The sequence below is a fragment of the Littorina saxatilis genome, linkage group LG4 (genome assembly GCF_037325665.1).
Source record: "Littorina saxatilis isolate snail1 linkage group LG4, US_GU_Lsax_2.0, whole genome shotgun sequence".
In the NCBI taxonomy this organism is placed as follows: domain Eukaryota; kingdom Metazoa; phylum Mollusca; class Gastropoda; order Littorinimorpha; family Littorinidae; genus Littorina; species Littorina saxatilis.
In genome coordinates this window covers 9,651,006-9,669,210 of record NC_090248.1, presented here as the reverse complement: position 1 = coordinate 9,669,210, position 18,205 = coordinate 9,651,006, and the positions used below count along the sequence as shown (strand labels likewise).

General features: G+C 42.6%; 1 protein-coding gene across 2 annotated transcripts; it reads left to right on the top strand.

The window, feature by feature from the left end:
- Positions 1-2,364: 2,364 nt before the first annotated feature.
- On the top strand, positions 2,365-17,986 carry LOC138963920 (uncharacterized). Of its 2 annotated transcripts, none has more exons than XM_070335780.1 (8): positions 2,365-2,536; positions 4,470-4,600; positions 5,186-5,665; positions 7,254-8,164; positions 8,537-8,695; positions 10,949-11,125; positions 12,901-13,046; positions 14,713-17,986. In XM_070335780.1, the coding sequence occupies exons 1-8, from the start codon at positions 2,517-2,519 to the stop codon at positions 14,939-14,941; spliced, it is 2,253 nt and encodes a 750-aa protein (XP_070191881.1). In that variant the 5' UTR covers positions 2,365-2,516; the 3' UTR covers positions 14,942-17,986. The 2 variants fall into 2 exon arrangements, with proteins under 2 accessions (XP_070191881.1, XP_070191880.1); XM_070335779.1 differs by having other exon boundaries at positions 4,470-4,666.
- Positions 17,987-18,205: the final 219 nt, after the last annotated feature.

The following is an 18,205-nucleotide window of genomic DNA, read 5'->3' as shown; positions in this document are numbered from 1 at the left end:
CCTGTTCAACAGTGCCCAAAACACTGAATCTGACGTTTTTGAATCTTTTCTGTCATCTAACTGAATCTGACGTTTTTGAATCTTTTCTGTCATCTAACCCAATTGCTCATGACTTCATCGATCTTGAACATGCCTACTTTGAGGGCCCCAAAGGGTTTAAAATCGTGATCGTGATTGGCGTTTTTTGACCTTTCTGTGACCGTGATTGCCGAAATTTCCATTTCTGTGATCGTGATGGGACTTTGCCCGTGATCCGTGATGACACAAAAATCAAGTCTCGTGATCGTGATCGTCAATTTTTTTCGTGATCGTGATGAGCATTATTGCAAAGCATTTTATTTTCAACGTACATTTTTCACAGCTGTATCACTCTATGATCCTCTATTCGTCAAGGTGTTTGTGATCGTGAAAACAAAAATCAAAGTAACTGTGATCGTGAAAGCTAAAATTTCCCTTCCCGTGATCGTGATGATACCCCCCCTTTGGGGCCCTCTACTTTTCAAAGAAAGACAGACAAAAGCGAAATCTGCATGTTAGCCATCTGCCTGAAATGGTCAATGCACTTTTGTAAAATTGTCACAGCTGTTATGCACTTTTGTGAAATGGTCAGTGCTGTTGTGCACTTATGCAAAACTTGGTGCTGTGCTGTTAACATTTGTTCAAATGTTTAGTGCAACTTGCTACTATATAATCGCTGTATGCGCTTTGTGGTAATAATGCACTGTTGTGAAAAGTTTGCGCTAAATGTTGGCACTTTGCATCATTGTTGGAGCACCCTCCTGTAGATGCACCATGCTGAAAAATGTACTTATGAATCAAGCATTGACCGAAATAAACAATTTATATATCCAGCACAACATGCAATTCATTAACTTTTGACCCTAACCTTTAACACTTCCCAAAATAAATCTTTGGTGGACATTGCATCGACGCTGTTCATTTTGAATGAACATTTTTCTTGTTTTATATGCTGACTGTAAGCAAATGATAATGGACTTTTTAAGGAAATGGATATCGGCAATCACTGGGACGGTTTGTTGGGTAGCTGATTGGTTTAAATCTTTAGAATAAAAAAACCAAGAAAGGTAAGCTGTTGGAGTGTTTGTTATTGACAAAACAATACCTTACAGTCACAGATATTTTCACAGATTTTCAACCCAGTGGTCTTTTAAAAATTTTTTAATCTTTTTAAACAAAAATTTTAAATCTTTATTTCAACATCAAGAAAGAAAAGAGGACTCTACAGCAAGTGTTGCTGAAAACTATTCCCAGGGATAGTAGCATCAATTACCTTGTGGGAATTCCCAAGGGACAATAATAATACATTGTGTACCAAATACCCAATATCCCAAAAATAGTAGCAGGTAATTCCCCAAGGACAATAATAATACCAAATACTGAGTACCCCAAAATAGTAGAATGCTATGTTTTTGACATTTTATTGTAGTCTAACCTTGCCGCAGCCATGTGGAGCAACTTATATAGACACTGATTCTGTCCTGAGAAGAACCAAAATCATGTGCCTGTACCCATTAAGTGTTGACACACTGGTAAAAACCCAGAAAGTTTAAGGCAGGAGCTAAATAAACCTTGATAGTGAAACAAACCAATTCATGTTGACATGCTAATAAACCCAGAACATTAGAAGGCGAATGCTGGTAATCTTGAACTTTAGCGTGTTAAATTTATAGCTCATAATTCAGAGGCATTTAAGTCTCCAAATTTGTAGAACCTGCATTTGTAATCATATTAACAAGTCATTTGCTAGTAAACCGTGATGGTAATTAAAAGAGCCAAACTCATGTGCCTGTACCCATCAAATGTTGACACAGGGGTAATATAACCCCAAGTTGGAAGAGAAAAAGAGCCAGTGAGCCCCGATAGTAATCGTACAAAACTCATGTGCCTGTACCCATCAAATGTTGACACACTGATCAGGGGCGGACGAGGGGGGGGGGGGGGGGGGGGGGGGGGGGTTGTGGGGTTTCCGGAAACCCCCCCCCAGCCCAAAAAAAAAAAAAATTTTGTGTTTTTTGGGGGTGTTGATCAGTGACAAAATCTGCTGCCTGAAACTGGTAATGATCATCCTCAGAATGCATCAGATTGCACCATTTTGCATCCTTTTTTTCAAAATTTTCCGGGGGGGGCATGCTCCGTCGGCTCGGCGCTTCGCGCCTTCACACCCATATCTTCACAATATACTTTTGGAACCCCCCCCCCCCCCCCCCATAAAATGAACTGATCCGCCCCTGCTGATAACCCCAAGGTGGAAGCAAGAGCCGGGCGGGTGAGCCGCGATAGTATAACAACGCAAATCATGTGCCTGTACCCTGTAAGTGTTGACGCCAAACTTGCTTTCAAGTTCAAGGCGAGAGCCACGGAGTTGTCTCACTCGGATCAGAGACTGTACGTAGACAGAGACAAAAGAGTATACTCTATAGTCACTGCTGTAGAGTACACAGTCTCTTCTCGGATCCCGCCAGCCATAGCAAGGTCCTAGCAGAAAACAAGAAGTCATGGCCGCTGATACTCAAAGGTAAGAAAGTGTGATGACTGTCTTTCTGTCTGCCCCAGTGTCTGTCTATGCAGGGACCTATTTGGTCTATGGTCTATGTACGTACTAGCTGGCATGATCGACGTGCGAGTGTGTACTACTGAAAAACGTGATCCGATGTAGACCCTCTCGGTATGCTGTGGTTGTGTTCGTGTTCGTAAACCACACTCGGCTGCGGCAGGTCACTCCGGCAACAGTTTTGTTGTTATACGTACTGCGTGGGGGGGGGGGGGGGGGATTAGGGGGGGGGGGGGTTACAGGGGTTCCAGACCCCCCCCCCCCCCCAGGCTGTCAAAAAAAAATTAATACTAACTTTAACAGAAATAACAGACCCAGGTTTGTAACCCCCCCTCCCCCCCTCTGGCTTAACTGCTCCGCCCCTGTGCTGAGCTTCAATGGTGAGGTGTGTGTGTGTCAGTGTGTCTTATTGTGTCACTGTGTGTGTCACGTGAGTGTGAGAGAGAGAGGGTGTGTGTCAGTGTGCCACAATGTGTGTGTGTGTGTGTGAGAGAGAGAGACCGAGAGAGAGAGAGAGACCGAGAGACAGAGAGAGAGAGAGAGAGAGAGAGAGAGAGAGCGAGAGAGAGAGCGAGAGACAAGACAAGACAAGACAAGACAAAATCTTTATTATCGAGGGTAATAGATAAGCAAGAATATTGCTTTTTTACATCCAGCCCTCGCCCTAATATAGGGTCAACAAGAACAGAAAACAATATAATCAAATAACTATCACATCAAACTTATAATACATTATATATATATATATATATATATATATATATATATATATACAGATATAAATTTAAAAAAAAAAAAAAAAAAAAAAAAAAAAATTGTCATGCTGCATTTTAAGTACAATTTCCAATAATAAATATGTCAATTTTTAACATATCTTAATTTAGATCTGCATATTATTATAATTTAGTTTAACATGCACATACATTTTAAATGAATTGTTGAACCATTCAGCACATGTTTAGTTGCATTATGTGAGAGAGAGAGAGAGAGAGAGAGAGAGAGAGAGGGAGAGAGAGCGAGAGAGAGAGAGAGAGAGAGACCGAGAGAGAGAGAGGGAGAGAGCGAGAGAACTGAGAGAGACTGAGAGAGAGAGAGAGAGAGAGAGAGAGAGAGAGAGAGAGAGAGAGAGAGAGAGAGAGAGAGAGAGAGAGAGAGTAGTCTATGATTGTATGTGTGTGCCTTCCGCCCTCCACAATGGAGAGTCAAGAGAGTAGTTTCACAGTGTACGTGTGTTTGTGTGTGAGAGAGTGTGTGTGTTTGTGGGTGTATGTGTGTCAGTGTGTGTGTGTGTGTGTGTGACGACGGTACGTGTGTGTGTGTGTGTGTGTGTGTGTGTGTGTGTGTGTGCATGTGTGTGTGACGACAGTATAATGTCAAAGTAAAGCTGTTTCTGTTATCGTCGTTATCACCTGTTGTTGTTGTTGTTGTTATTTTTATTTTGTTGTTCTTTCCATTGGTCTTTTTTTGGGGGTGGGGGTGGGAGGGAGGGTTGTACATGTAGTTATTTTCAGGTCATTGAGAAAGTCTGCCAATTAGTGAACTGGCCGCTCTGCGCAAATCTGTACAGTTATATACTTCACATCTACTTATCTAGGCTGTGTCAGTGTTTTTGTGTGTGTGTGTGCGTGTCCATCTGTCTGTGCGTCTAGTACAGTGTACACGTATCACGGTATGTGTATCTGTTTCTGTGGGTCATGTTGAGAATGTAATGGGTTTTTTTGGAACGGTGCTCTAGCTAACCTTTATCTGTTAGATGTTAATATATAACTTTTAACATTAACATTACCTAAGTCTTACTACTAAAATGTCAATTTTACATTGAAAAAAAAAGTAAACATGTCATCAATGTGACAGGTATACCCCTGGTAATGCACACGCCATTTTGCAATCTTTTCAGATGTTACCATTCCAGAATCAAGTCCGATCTGGAGAGCAACATTCGCTTGCTTTCCAAGGTGCAAGAGGACTTCAAAGTTACTGCAGAAGAGCTGGACTCTCAGCAACGCAAAGTCAAGGCCGCAAAGATAGGTAGCGCCGTTGGAGGCATCACTATCGGGGCAGGAGCTGTAATGGGGGCCTACTTAACTTTGGGCAGTATGTTGTCATTGTTATTATTTTATTATTTTGTAAAGGGAACCAATCCCAAAAATCGTTTCATGGAGCTGTACCTCTCAATTTCTCCCATGACATCAGGTGCTGCTTCGAGTCTAAAGCGGATGACTTTGTTTTTAACCTGTTCGCAGCCAGGGAATACGTAGAAGAAGAAGAGTAAACGAAGCGTTACCTGTGTTTACCTGAATTGACAACTTACAGTGTGGTCATGAGGTATAAATGAATACATCACACACATAAGTTCACAGTCACACACACACACACGTACACACTTTTGTTGGTTTTCTTTCTTCTTGTTTTGGTTTATTACCCGTTAAAGCAAGTTGCTCGGGATGTCAGCTAGCTGACGTCCTACAGGCACCGAATGGGTTGATGATCTCGGGACTGAAAAAGAACAAGTATTTTGGAGTTAGCGCAGTAATGGTGAAAACTTTCACTGTCGAGGACTAAAATTGCCCAGGGTGTCCTATTATATTAATTTTTGTCAATTCACCTTTCCAGTCTCAGCGATGGTAGGATCTGCTGCAGTGGGAGCCATAATAACAGCGTTGCTGGTCTACCTTTCCGGGATCGTGGGCGACATTCTGAGGAACGAGAAGCTGAGAGGCCTCGAGTCCAGGTGGACAGACGTCAAGGGAAGCGTCTCCAAAGACATGAAGATCCCCCACCAGAGCAAAGAAGCCATCACAGTGTGGGCCAAGGTAAGGCTGCCCCCTGAAAAGGCCAAGGCAGTCATCGCAGCTCTGGAGAAGTCCACATCGGAAGCCAGCTCCACAAAGCGACTGAAGCATCTGGACTCTAAGGTTATTGTTACCCTGTTAGAGTCAATGCTTAGCCTTATTGCGGCGGACTTCAGCGTCTTCGAGATCCTGGTGGGTGCTCTAAAGGAGAAGGATGACCCCGGAGAAGCCGTCAGACTTCTTGCCAAGGAGATGAATAGGTACAAGAAGCAGCTTGAGAAGAAACTCAAGGAGGAGATAGGTAAGAGCGAGCGTTATGTTGACATAAGGAAAGACTGGGGAAGGACTGTTTGGAACTCTATTTGTAGGGATGACAGTTCCCATCCAGAAATCAGGGATTCCTGATTTAAGAAATGATTTTCTGCTGCTTTAAGGAATTTTTGAACCATTCAGGTTATTACCACAGAGTAAAACTTAAAAAGTCAGAGCTACTGAATATCCGGGCAGATTTTCCTAATTTCAAACATTATCAACTTTCATCCCTGTTTCAATTAAAAACCGCAACACGGTGGCCTAGTGGGAAGGCATCCGCCCAGTGAGCGGGAGGTCGTGGGTTCGAACACCGGCCGGGTCATACCTAAGACTTTAAAATAGGCAATCTAGTGGCTGCTCTGCCTGGCGTCTAGCATTATGGGGTTAGTGCTAGGACTGGTTGTTCCGGTGTCAGAATAATGTGACTGGGTGAGACATGAAACCTGTGCTGCGACTTCTGTTTTGTGTGTGGCGCACGTTATATATGTCAAAGCAGCACCGCCCTGATATGGCCTTTCGTGGTCGGCTGGGCGTTAAGCAAACAAACAAACAAACAAACAAATTCAATTAAAAAAATCTGGGGGAGGGGGCAACTGCTTATGCAAAAACCCAAGAAAGAGTTAGGCAAGAGTGAGCAGTATGTGGCAATAAGGAAAGACTTAATATTGAAGATGTGTTCATTTAAACTCTGTTTCTAAACAACGAATTGACTGTGGTAAGATGAACAAAGTTAAAAAAACCAAAGGATTAAAGTTAAAAAAAACAAAGGATTACTGTACTCACCAATACAAAGACGACACAAGACGATAACGAATTTTCGATTCTGGAAGCTTCATCAGGAAAAACAAGAACACAAAAGACAAGAAAAAGCAGACGCAACACGGAACGAACAAGGTTTGAAAGAAAATGGAGGGGAAACACGCAAAACTTGAAGGGGAAGGAACTCTAGGAACGGAAATGAATCAAAGGGGAGAGAAGTGGTTGGATGATGTCGAGGGCACAGGCATACAGACTAGAACTAAAAGTAATACACATTCATAAAGGGGGGGGGGGAGAAAGGGGGGGGAAAAGGGGGAAAACACACACACACACGTACACACAGACACACACACACACACACACACACACGTACACACACATACACACACCCACACACACACACAAAACCAAACACATAAACACACACAGAAACAAACACACACACAAATGCAAAAACACACACACACATACCGTAAATCCACAGTATGTTTGGGGAATACAAGTACATCACATTTTCGCATTCAAACCGTCAGGTGTGGATGTGCCCAGGGATAAAATGAAATTAAACTCTGTTTGAAAGGGAGATGGAAGGCGAGAGGGGAGAGAGAGTGTGTGTATGTTTGTATTCAGAGGACTGTCTCCCTCAGATAGCCTTGTTCAATTATATAAATCATATTAATCATATTAAATGTTATCAATGCATTAATATTCCTCAATCATTAGTAGAACCAGTTGAAGACGAAATAAGCACAAAATGTCTGTGTATGTGTTAATTCAATGATTTAAGTCTTCTTTTTTTCTGTACCCTTTTTTTTCAGAAAAGGAGAAGCATTCAGTTCGCATAATGTTCAAACTTGCACCGGATGAGCCAGCAGACCTTGGAGATGAATCCACTGCAAGCACCTCCTCCAACCAAAGCAAGACTCGCCTCTCAGAATCCCTGTCAACAAGAATCCAGAAAGTCAGCATAACACCAGAAGAGAACCTGCTGTCATCCTACAGTGCCGCACGTACAACGCAAACAGACAGGGATCCAGTGCAGAGTGTTCCTCCCCCGGTCTTCTGCAAAGAGTCTTCGTGGCAAATCTCTGGTTCCTTCAACAGTTCCGGTGGGTTCTTACAGAAAGCTAAGTCTGACGTCATCGTGAACGTTCCACAGAACGCCGTACCTCGTGGCATGTATGTGGATGTCTACAAGTCCGTCTGCGCCGATGTGGAACACATCCAGAGGGCGTTGAAATTGCAGGACACCCATTTTGTTGCCAGTCCGCTGGCAGAGTTCTGGGCTGGAGAAGGGTTCCGCTTCCATAAACCTGTTCAGATCACTCTGCCTCACTGTCTTCCCAAGGGCGTCGACCCCTCTGAGGTCATCGTCTACCGCGCCACGAAGAATCTCAACGGAAAAATCGTCCTTCAGGAAGTGCCAAACCGCCAGCAGCAGGACTCCAGAGCAAACAACCTTCAGACAAGTCGAACGAAAATGCACTCACCTGCTGTGGAGTCTTCCTACGGTATTTCTGACGACAACAAATTGCTGATCAACACAGATGGCTTCTCTGGCTACGTGTGCGTCCACTGCAAACGAAAGAACAAGAGCTCTCCTACGCTGCTGTTTGTTGGAGCAGGAGCGAACAAATCGAAGGCCAACATTCTGCTTCAGACAGCTTCTATTCACGTTCACGTCTGGGACGAGAGGCTGGACGTGAGAGACTTTCTGGAGGAAATAGCGGTGAGGCCCGATTACTGGTCAGAGAGAGAGAGAGAGAGAGAGAGAGAGAGAGAGAGAGAGAGAGAGAGATGTGTGTGTGTGTCTGTGTGTCTGTGTGTGTGTCTGTGAATGTGTGTCTCTGTTTCCTGTGCAACCGTTTGGGGGAAAACAACGGAAGGCGACTTTCTGGTACAACACAGACAAATGATTTTTCACTTTCGCGAGGAAAGATCAGATAAAATTAAAAATTCACCAATGGAGAATATTTCAAGTTTTGCGTGTGTTACATACTTAATTGTTTGCTTCTCTTTGTCTTACAGTGGAGGTAAGCACACAGCATAATACTGTGTTAAAAGTTCTTGGCTAGTCCTGACTGCTTTCATTTATTTTCAGCCAAAACGAATCACCGACAAGCATCACATGACACTGTGTCGTGTGGTCAAAGATGGAAATGAAACTATGTCACTGCGAATTGACATCATTGGAGAAAATGCGTCAGCATGGAGACATCTCCTTAGGTCCAATGGTCAACCAGGTTTTGCCAAAGAACAGGTGACCTTTGACTCAGTTTTGCAAGCACGTGCACGCCGCGTGTGAGTGTGTGTGTGCGAGAGACAGAGAGAGAGAGAGAGAGACTGAGAGAGAGAGATTCAGATTCAGATTCAAAACTTTAATACAAAGGGATAAAGGTTTTAGGCGATGCCTAATCTTCCAACCTGTCCCTTTTAGACATACATGACATTATACATTACAATTATATATAAACATGTATTAAACAGCCAAACGAATAACTAATTAACTAAGAATTTGTAATCAGGTTAAAACTAACAAAAACACAAGCTATAATACTGTGGTTCATGGATTAATAAAATGATGATTAAGATGTGATGCAGTAACAGTTATGATTTTTTTTTTTTTTTTTTTTTCCCCTTACACCTGTTCCTTATCCCGGTGTGCTCTCACGCCGCCCCGTCCCTGCACTCACTGCTCCATCCACATCTGAATTTCGTTCCGCTGCCAGACTTGCCAATTTTACAGACGCTCCAGGGAGGGATGTCGGGTCGTTGCGGTAGGCTACCCTCGGAAAATGACACTGCACTTCTGCTGAGTCACTTCGAAACAGTTATGATTTTAAAGTGTAGGGAGAGAATTATTTTTGACAAAGATATTTTCGAACATTTTTTTTAAAAGACGAAAGGGTTTGACATGTTTTACAGTACAGGGTGGGCCATAAAAAGTGTCCACATTTAATTTGTTAATATTTTTCCTGTAAAGTGATATTTTCTTTTCTGTTTCAGATAGAATTTGAGACAAGCATCTTAGAATTCTTTTAAAGCCTGAATGGATCGCATTCCAGTACAGGAAAGGACCAAAATCGTTGAACTTTACTTTGCTACCAATTCTGTGGTTCTCGCCCAGCGCGCTTTTCGGAGAGAGTTCCCTGGCACACACTGTCCATGTGCGAGAACTGTGAAGCGCCTCGTGGATAAATTCAGGAACACTGGTAGTCTCGCAGTGGTGGCTGGATGTGTCCATGGGGCTGTTTAGGTGCCCAAAATCTCATGTTTTGTTTGTTGACATGTCCACTCAAATGAAAATGGGCTTCATCGCTGAAGAAAATGAGGTCGAGAACTCCTGGGTTGTTTTCAATTCTTTCAAAAATGCGTTGACTGAATTCTAACCTTTCTCTTTTGTTTGCATCAGTTTGTTGTTGGAGAATTTGTATCTTGTACGGAAACAATCCCAAGTCTTTGTGTATGATCCTTCGTACAGATGTCCTCGAGATACCGACTTCTTGTTGATTTTCGTGGGGATTCCTGCAAACGGTCCCTTACTGCTTCAATGTTAGCTGGACTTCTAGCAGAAAATGGTCGACCACTATGTCCTTTATTGTTATCTGCGAGACTACCAGTGTTACTGAATTTATCCACGAGGCGCTTCACAGTTCTCGCACATGGACAGTGTGTGCCAGGGAACTCTCAGCTCCGAAAAGCGCGCTGGGCGAGAACCACAGAATTGGTAGCAAAGTAAAGTTCAACGATTTTGGTCCTTTCCTGTACTGGAATGCGATCCATTCAGGCTTTAAAAGAATTCTAAGATGCTTGTCTCAAATTCTATCTGAAACAGAAAAGAAAATATCACTTTACAGAAAAAATATTAACAAATTAAATGTGGACACTTTTTATGGCCCACCCTGTATATTGGAAGTAAATTCCACACAAGCGATCCCCAGTAGGATAAACTAGGTTTATACAAATCAATGCGTGGGAGCGGTAGCTATAATTCAAAAGCCTCGCTCTACCAGGAGGACGCTCAAACAGGTCTTGGATGTATGAAGGTGTTTCATGGTTGTACGTTTTGAACATGAAATTCAGAAAACAATAGCATTTAAAAAGAACTGCTGATGTAGTGATGAGAGAGAGAGAGAGAGAGAGAGAGAGAGAGAGAGAGAGAGAGAGAGAGAGAGAGAGAGAGAGAGAGAGAGAGAGAGAGAGAGAGAGAGAGAGAGAGAGAGAGAGAGAGAGTCGGGCAATATTCTACATTTGTTGTCAAAGTCACATAAAATGAGCCTACATTTTTTTTCACCATCTTTGAGTGTGTAATGTCCCTGCCATAGGGCTATATTGGGAGATAGTTGCAGGCGGAGGTTTGTTATCAGACTTCTACCAGTAGTTATACCAGTGACCAATGATGTCACTTCCAATCCAAGTTCATTGCAGAGATGTCCTAGAGTTGAGACGTTGGAGGCAGTACAGTTCAGCCTGTAACAGTTCAATATCTAGGAGATGCTCATCTTTGTCCCAGACCTTCAAGCTGGAGGCTGTGCTGGGCTGTGACAACAAGAACTGCTCCGCCTCCCGACCTGTCACGGTTCACTGGATGCTGGAGACGACAGCGCCTTCCCGTGTGGGTCAGTGGCTGCAGTGTGTGGTGGACGTGGTCCATGTGCCCAGCGACAGCAAGACCAGTCTGTCCTTGGAGGTATTTTCATTTTATTTAATTTAATTTATTATCCTTATGCTGAGAAATTCGGGTCCCTTCCTCCCAGTGAAAAGCTAGCAGCAACAAGAGTCGTGCTACTCAGATGTGTGTGTTGAGGTGTTAAATGATCAGCCACCTGCACTTATGGCAGAATGACCGAGGTCTTTAATGCGACATTGTGGTGACACGGGGTTGGGACATGGATATCGTCTCTGAGTCTGCACATAAGGGATTCGAACCTGTGACCCTTGGATCACAAGTCCAGTGCTCAACCAACTCAGCTGCCTGCGACTACATTCATCTGCAACCACTTTTGAGCTGTTTAAATGAGAGGTCGCATTGGCCTGGTATTTGTCGGTAGAGCACTGAACTTCTGATCCGTGGATCAAAGGTTTGAAGCCAACCAGGACGGACAGAGGTCAACTTTATTTGTAGATTTAAGTACGGTATCAATACCCCCTCCCCCTTTAAACACTGTGGCATGTAAACGATTTTGTTAATTAGGCCCCCCCAAAAAAAGGTCTGTTTATGGTAACATAGGGTGAAAAAATAGGGTCGGTGGGTCGGCTTTTTTTTCTTTTTCTTTTTTTAATTTTTTTCTTCTTTTTTTTTCTCCCCTCTCTATGATGTTTCACAGTTCATTTCTTCTCATCAATCCCTGTTTTTGAAAGGAAGTAACACGAGTGACGACCCTTTACTCCTAACAGTACTTTGAGCTTACCTCCCTTCTGTCGTCTGCTGTTTGAGCGCAAACAGCTCTATTTTGGATGCGTTCTTTTTGTTTTTTTCAGACGATCCAAAAAAAAGATTAGGGTCGGGCCTAAAAACTAGGGTCGGTCGGGTTACCGTAAACAGACATATATTTTTTGTGTGCCTTATTCGTTTGCCAGAAGTGCAGATGGCTGATTACCCCTACAAATGCTTTCTTTCTTTCTTTCTTTGGTGTTTAACGTCGTTTTCAACCATTCAAGGTTATATCACGACGGGGAAAGGGGGGAGATGGGATAGGGGAAAGGGGGGAGATGGGATAGAGCCACTTGTTAATTGTTTCTTGTTCACAAAAGCACTAATAAAAAAATTGCTCCAGGGGCTTGCAACGTAGTACAATATATTACCTTACTGGGAGAATGCAAGTTTCCAGTATAAAGGACTTAACATTTCTTACATACTGCTTGACTAAAATCTTTACAAACATTGACTATATTCTATACAAGAAACATCTAACAAGGGTAAAAGGAGAAACAGAATCCGTTAGTCGCCTCTTACGACATGCTGGGAAGCATCGGGTAAATTCTTTCTCGTCCCAACCAATATGGGACTCCCCCTAACCCGCGGGGGGCCCTACAAATGCTGCACCTGCAACTCGGGTAACGGTGTACTGCTGGTATAGACTGGGAGGATGCGACCCGGATTTCCCACCAATGAGATAATTAAGTACCAGTGAAAAATGGCTGAGGCGTGCGAGTCAGGTTGCAGGTGACCTAAATGCATCCAAACAGAGATAGTGTAGCAAGCTACATATCTCTGATTCAAACTTCCATTCAAGCGAACTGCTCTTGGCTAAACGCAGTGAAGTAACATGCCGCCAGCTCATGCTCAATCACGGTAAGTGGGGGGGGGGGGGGGGGGGGGACTTTGGGGGCTAGTTCAAATATAAATTTTTTCACATTTTGTTAATTCCTTAAATCTAGATGTATGAGAGTTTTGCGTTACACTCTGTTGCTGGAGAACACACCCCGGCATTGATTTTTTGTTTTTGTTTTTTTTTGCGCCAGCTGGAAGGGCCGAGGGGAAGGACTGCAAGCACTGGCAGTTTTGAATTGAGGAGAGACGTTCTGATGGCTATGGACCTCGACCAGCTCAAGACACTGGCCTTGGGGCTGGGTGTAGGGGAGACGACTGTCACAGACATCTGGAGAAGGTCTGTTCAATGAGCGCTTCTGGGGTGATAACGCGAGACAACTCCTGTGATCTTGCCGTGAGGTGGCGCCAGTTAACAGCCGAAAGAAAGAAGGGGCATAACCTCACCAGAACCGACCATTGTCTGTTTACCATATACATTTAAAATGCACGACTTAAATGTGAACTGTTACCAAACCAATATGCTATTTGGGACCAATGCAAGTTTTTTTCTCCTTTCTGGTGTGATCTTGCCGCGAGGTGGCGCCAGTTGCCAGCCGAAAGAAAGAGGGGGCATAACCTCACCAGAACCGCCCATTACATTTTATGAATGTTTATTCACTTGAAAAAAATGTAATATATTTTTGAGTAGGAAAATCCAAAAACAGATAGACTTGCAATGTTCAAAAATTTAGAATAAAAAAAAAGAAAAATGGTTATTGAAACGGGTGATTATTAACAAAAAATTGTTACGTTCATATTCTTACAGTGATTGTAACGTTCAGTTTTGCCAATACTGTAGTTATACATTCCAATTACATACCATTCTTGTTTTTTACATTTAGTCAAGTTTTGACTAAATGTTTTAACTTAGAGGGGGAATCGAGACGAGGGTCGTGGTGTGTGTGTGTCTGTGTGTGAGTGTAGAGCGATTCAGAGCAAACTACTGGACCGATCTTGATGAAATTTCACATGAGAGTTTCTGGGAATGATATCCCCAGACGTTTTTTTTCTCAATTTTTCGATAAATGTCTTTGATGACGTCATATCCGGCTTTTTGTAAAATTTGAGGCGGCACTGTCACACCCTCATTTTTCAATCAAATTGATTGAAATTTTGGCCAAGCAATCTTCGACGAAGGCCGGACTTCGGCATTGCATTTCAGCTTGGTGGCTTAAAAACTAATGAATGACTTTGGTCATTAAAAATCTTAAAATTGTAAAAAAAAAAAAAAAGAAGTATAAAACGATCCAAATTTACGTTCATCTTATTCTTAATCATTTTCTGATTCCAAAAACATATAAATATGTTATATTTGGATTAAAAACAAGCTCTGAAAATTAAAAATATGAAAATTATGGTCAAAATTACATTTTCGAAATCAATTTAAAAACACTTTCATCTTATTCCTTGTCGGTTCCCGATTCCAAAAACATATAGATATGATATGTTTGGATTAAAAACACGCTCAGAAAGTTAAAACAAAGAGAGGTACAGAAAAGCGTGAGCTATCCTTCTCAGCGCAACTACTACCCCGCTCTTCTTGTCAATTTCACTGCCTTTGCCACGAGCGGTGGACTGACGTGAATTACGAGTATGTGGTCTTGGTGAAAAAAGCAGTGCGTTCAGTTTCATTCTGTGAGTTCGACAGCTTGACTAAATGTTGTTATTACGCCTTGCGCGACTTGTTTTATATTTTTGTGTACACTGTTTAACTTCCCTGGGAGTGTACTCTGCACTTACTGCAGTGTGGATTTTTTGTAATACATTTTATGAAAACGAATGCATGCGTTCGTGCGTGTGTCTTTGTGTCAATTGTTTGTGTGTGTGAATGTGCGTGTAGCTGTTCTATGTTTTCATTCCGTATTTCCACCCAGTTGTTTTTACTGTACTTGTGTTCGAAAAAAATAAAAAATAAATATAAAAATATAATGAAAAGATGTCAACACTATTCTTTATCACAACAGGTACCTAAGAGATGTTACACGGAAGACAGAACTGGTGGAGTACCTAATGCAGAAATTTGAGTCTGAAGCGGATAAAGGCAAAGGCAAAACAAAGAGACTGAATACTAAACAGAGTCAGCGCCCGCAAACATCGAAAACATTGAGGATCGCCAACTTGAGTTCCCCCTCTGCGTCCTCGGATAATTCCTCTTTTTCTGATGACGAGGAGTCCGATGAAACCATGGAATGAGCCTGCAGAATCAACATACTTGAGTTCACCCTCTGCGTCCTCGGATAATTCCTCTTTTTCTGATGACGAGGAGTCCGATGAAACCATGGAATGAGCCTGCAGAATCAACATACTTGAGTTCACCCTCTGCGTCCTCGGATAATTCCTCTTTTTCTGATGACGAGGAGTCCGATGAAACCATGGAATGAGCCTGCAGAATCAACATACTTGAGTTCACCCTCTGCGTCCTCGGATAATTCCTCTTTTTCTGATGACGAGGAGTCCGATGAAATCATGGAATGAGCCTGCAGAATCAACATACCTGATGGATTCAAAACCAAACAGAATCAATTATGACACAGTAGTTCCCCTTGTCAAGATGGGTCATTGAGATTGTCTCCCCTTGCTTCTGTGAATTTTGGGAAGCTATATGCAGAGATGACATTCTCCATTCAGAGTTCCGGATTTTGAAAATGGTTTCCAGATTTTGAAGGGTGTAAAAACGGAAAGTGTTCACTTTTGAAAATATGTAAGAATACAGTGGACGCCGCTTAATAAAACCGCGGTTAATAGAGCCAGCCGCTTATAAAAGCCAATTTCAGACGGTCCGGATTTATCACTATATCTTATGTATTAGAAAAAGCCGGTTAATAAAACCAACCCGCCGCTTATTAAAGCCAGTTTTCTCAGAGAAATCACGTAGTTTGTGACTAAAATTCACATTATCTTGTTCTCATGTGGAAGACGACCAACAAACAAACACTCATAAAATCGTTCTTCTCTGCCGAGTAATGATTTGTGACGGTGACAGTGAAATTATTGATGTACCGAAGTGATCAAAGTACACGTACATGTACATATAATTAAAACAAAAGTTCAACATCCTTCGTTTAGATTCAAACAAGTGTAAATGACGAAAGAAAGTGACTGAGGGACGTAAACGAAAGAGAAGATTTTTTTTTCTTCTCGAAAATGACGTATTCCTGGACCGCCGGTTAATAAATCCGCCGCTTATTAAAGCCATTTTTCGTCAGTCCAGAAGTGGCTTTATTAAGCGGCGACCACTGTATTGCCTTTCCTTTCCTTCTCCACCTGGCATTAATATCTCTATGAAAAAAGCTCTGATTTTCCTGAGGCTTTACTGGCCCTAGACGGAGGCACTGGTCTTGTACCTGTCAGAGACAGCCCCCCCCCCCCCTCCCCCCCCCCCCCCCCACGATGGCCAAGAATCTGAAGACTATCTCCTGTTGATTCCATTATATTTTTCAAACCAAACAGTATCAACTTTTGCTCAATGCTGTTTTGCCTGATTTGTGTGTGTGTATACTCTGTATACTGTATTGTGTAAAAAGGTGATCATCTTACTACTGTTGCCAGGAAGTATAATTTTACATGTAGTTATACTTTACATTATAGGGAGACGACAAACTGGATTTGCTCAACGTTTACAAGTGTGCATGTTTATGTGTTCATTTTCTCAACTGGAAGCTTACATCAATTTGGTCAATTTGAGTGATTATGATCTATTTTTTTTATTTTTAGCAGGTGCTTTTTGTCTGTAAAGGGGCGGGGATATAGCTCAGTTGGTAGCGCGCTGGATTTGTATTCAGTTGGCCGCTGTCAGCGTGAGTTCGATCCCAGGTTCGGCGGAAATTTATTTCACAGAGTCAACTTTGTGTGCAGACTCTCTTCGGTGTCCAAACCCTCCCCCCGTGTACACTACATTGGGTGTGCACGTTAAAGATCCCACGATTGACAAAAGGGTCTTTCCTGGCAAAATTGCTTAGGCACAGTTAATAATTGTCTACCTATACCCGTGTGACTTGGAATAATAGGCCGTGAAAGGTAAATATGCGCCGAAATGGCTGCAATCTACTGGCCGTATAAAATTTCATCTCACACGGCATCACTGCAGAGCGCCTAGAACTGTACCCACGGAATATGCGCGATATAAGACTCATTGATTGATTGATTGATTGATTGTAAAGGAAGGCTGATTACAGTGATGTTGTTCCATAACGAAGAACATGACTAATGTGATTACCAAGGCTTGACGAGTGTGCCTTAAATTCATACCTGGGGTGGGGATGTAGCTCAGTTGGTAGCGCGCTGGATTTGTATTCAGTTGGCCGCTGTCAGCGTGAGTTCGATCCCAGGTTCGGCGGAAATTTATTTCACAGAGTCAACTTTGTGTGCAGACTCTCTTCGGTGTCCGAACCTCCCCCCGTGTACACTACATTGGGTGTGCACGTTAAAGATCCCACGATTGACAAAAGGGTCTTTCCTGGCAAAATTGCTTGGGCACAGTTAATAATTGTCTACCTATACCCGTGTGACTTGGAATAATAGGCCGTGAAAGGTAAATATGCGCCGAAATGGCTGCAATCTACTGGCCGTATAAAATTTCATCTCACACGGCATCACTGCAGAGCGCCTAGAACTGTACCCACGGAATATGCGCGATATAAGACTCATTGATTGATTGATACCTGTTACTGTGGCTGATGGGGTTCTATGTCGACCAAAAGAGTGGGATTCCCTGTAGGTGGAGTTACAGGGAATCCCACAGGGTGGAGTTTTTCAATAAAACTTGCAAACCATACTCGAATTTCTAAGAAATATCAAAAAAGATTGAAAAACATCAAATTCTACTGATGTCGCCAAGCATCACGTGACTTTCAGCGATATCAGCGACACGCTACAGGAACTAAATCCTGTGGTATTCCCTGTATACAGGGAATCCCCCTCCAGGAACCCCACCTACAGGGAATCCCACTCTTTTGGTCGACATAGACCCCATCAGCGTAACCGTGTGCCGATTGTATATTGTATACAGTGGAATCCCCTTTTTAAGACCCCCAGTTTAAGACTCCGTTTGGGTGGTTGTAGGCAGGTGGTCATTATCGAGAGGCAGTTGCCAAGGCAGGTAGGACTGTGTGAACAAACTTTCGCTAAAAGCTCTTCCTTTATCGTTCCTCTATAGTTCAAATGCATGTTGTAAAATCACACATTTAACACAGTATCAGGATCCTTGCTTCATATAAGGTGCATTTTTGTGTGCTCATTATTTTAAAAAAAATGTTGTAAAGAAATGTTTACTTGGTTATTTTATATGATACATGTACTTGTAAGAATTGTATCTATATATATATACAACATAATTTCCATATGGATTAATAAATTTGAGTTGAGTTGAGTTTGTTTGTTTGTTTATTTGTTGCTTAACGTCCAGCCGACTACGCAGAGCCATATCAGGACGAGGAAGGGGGGGATGAAGGGGGCCAC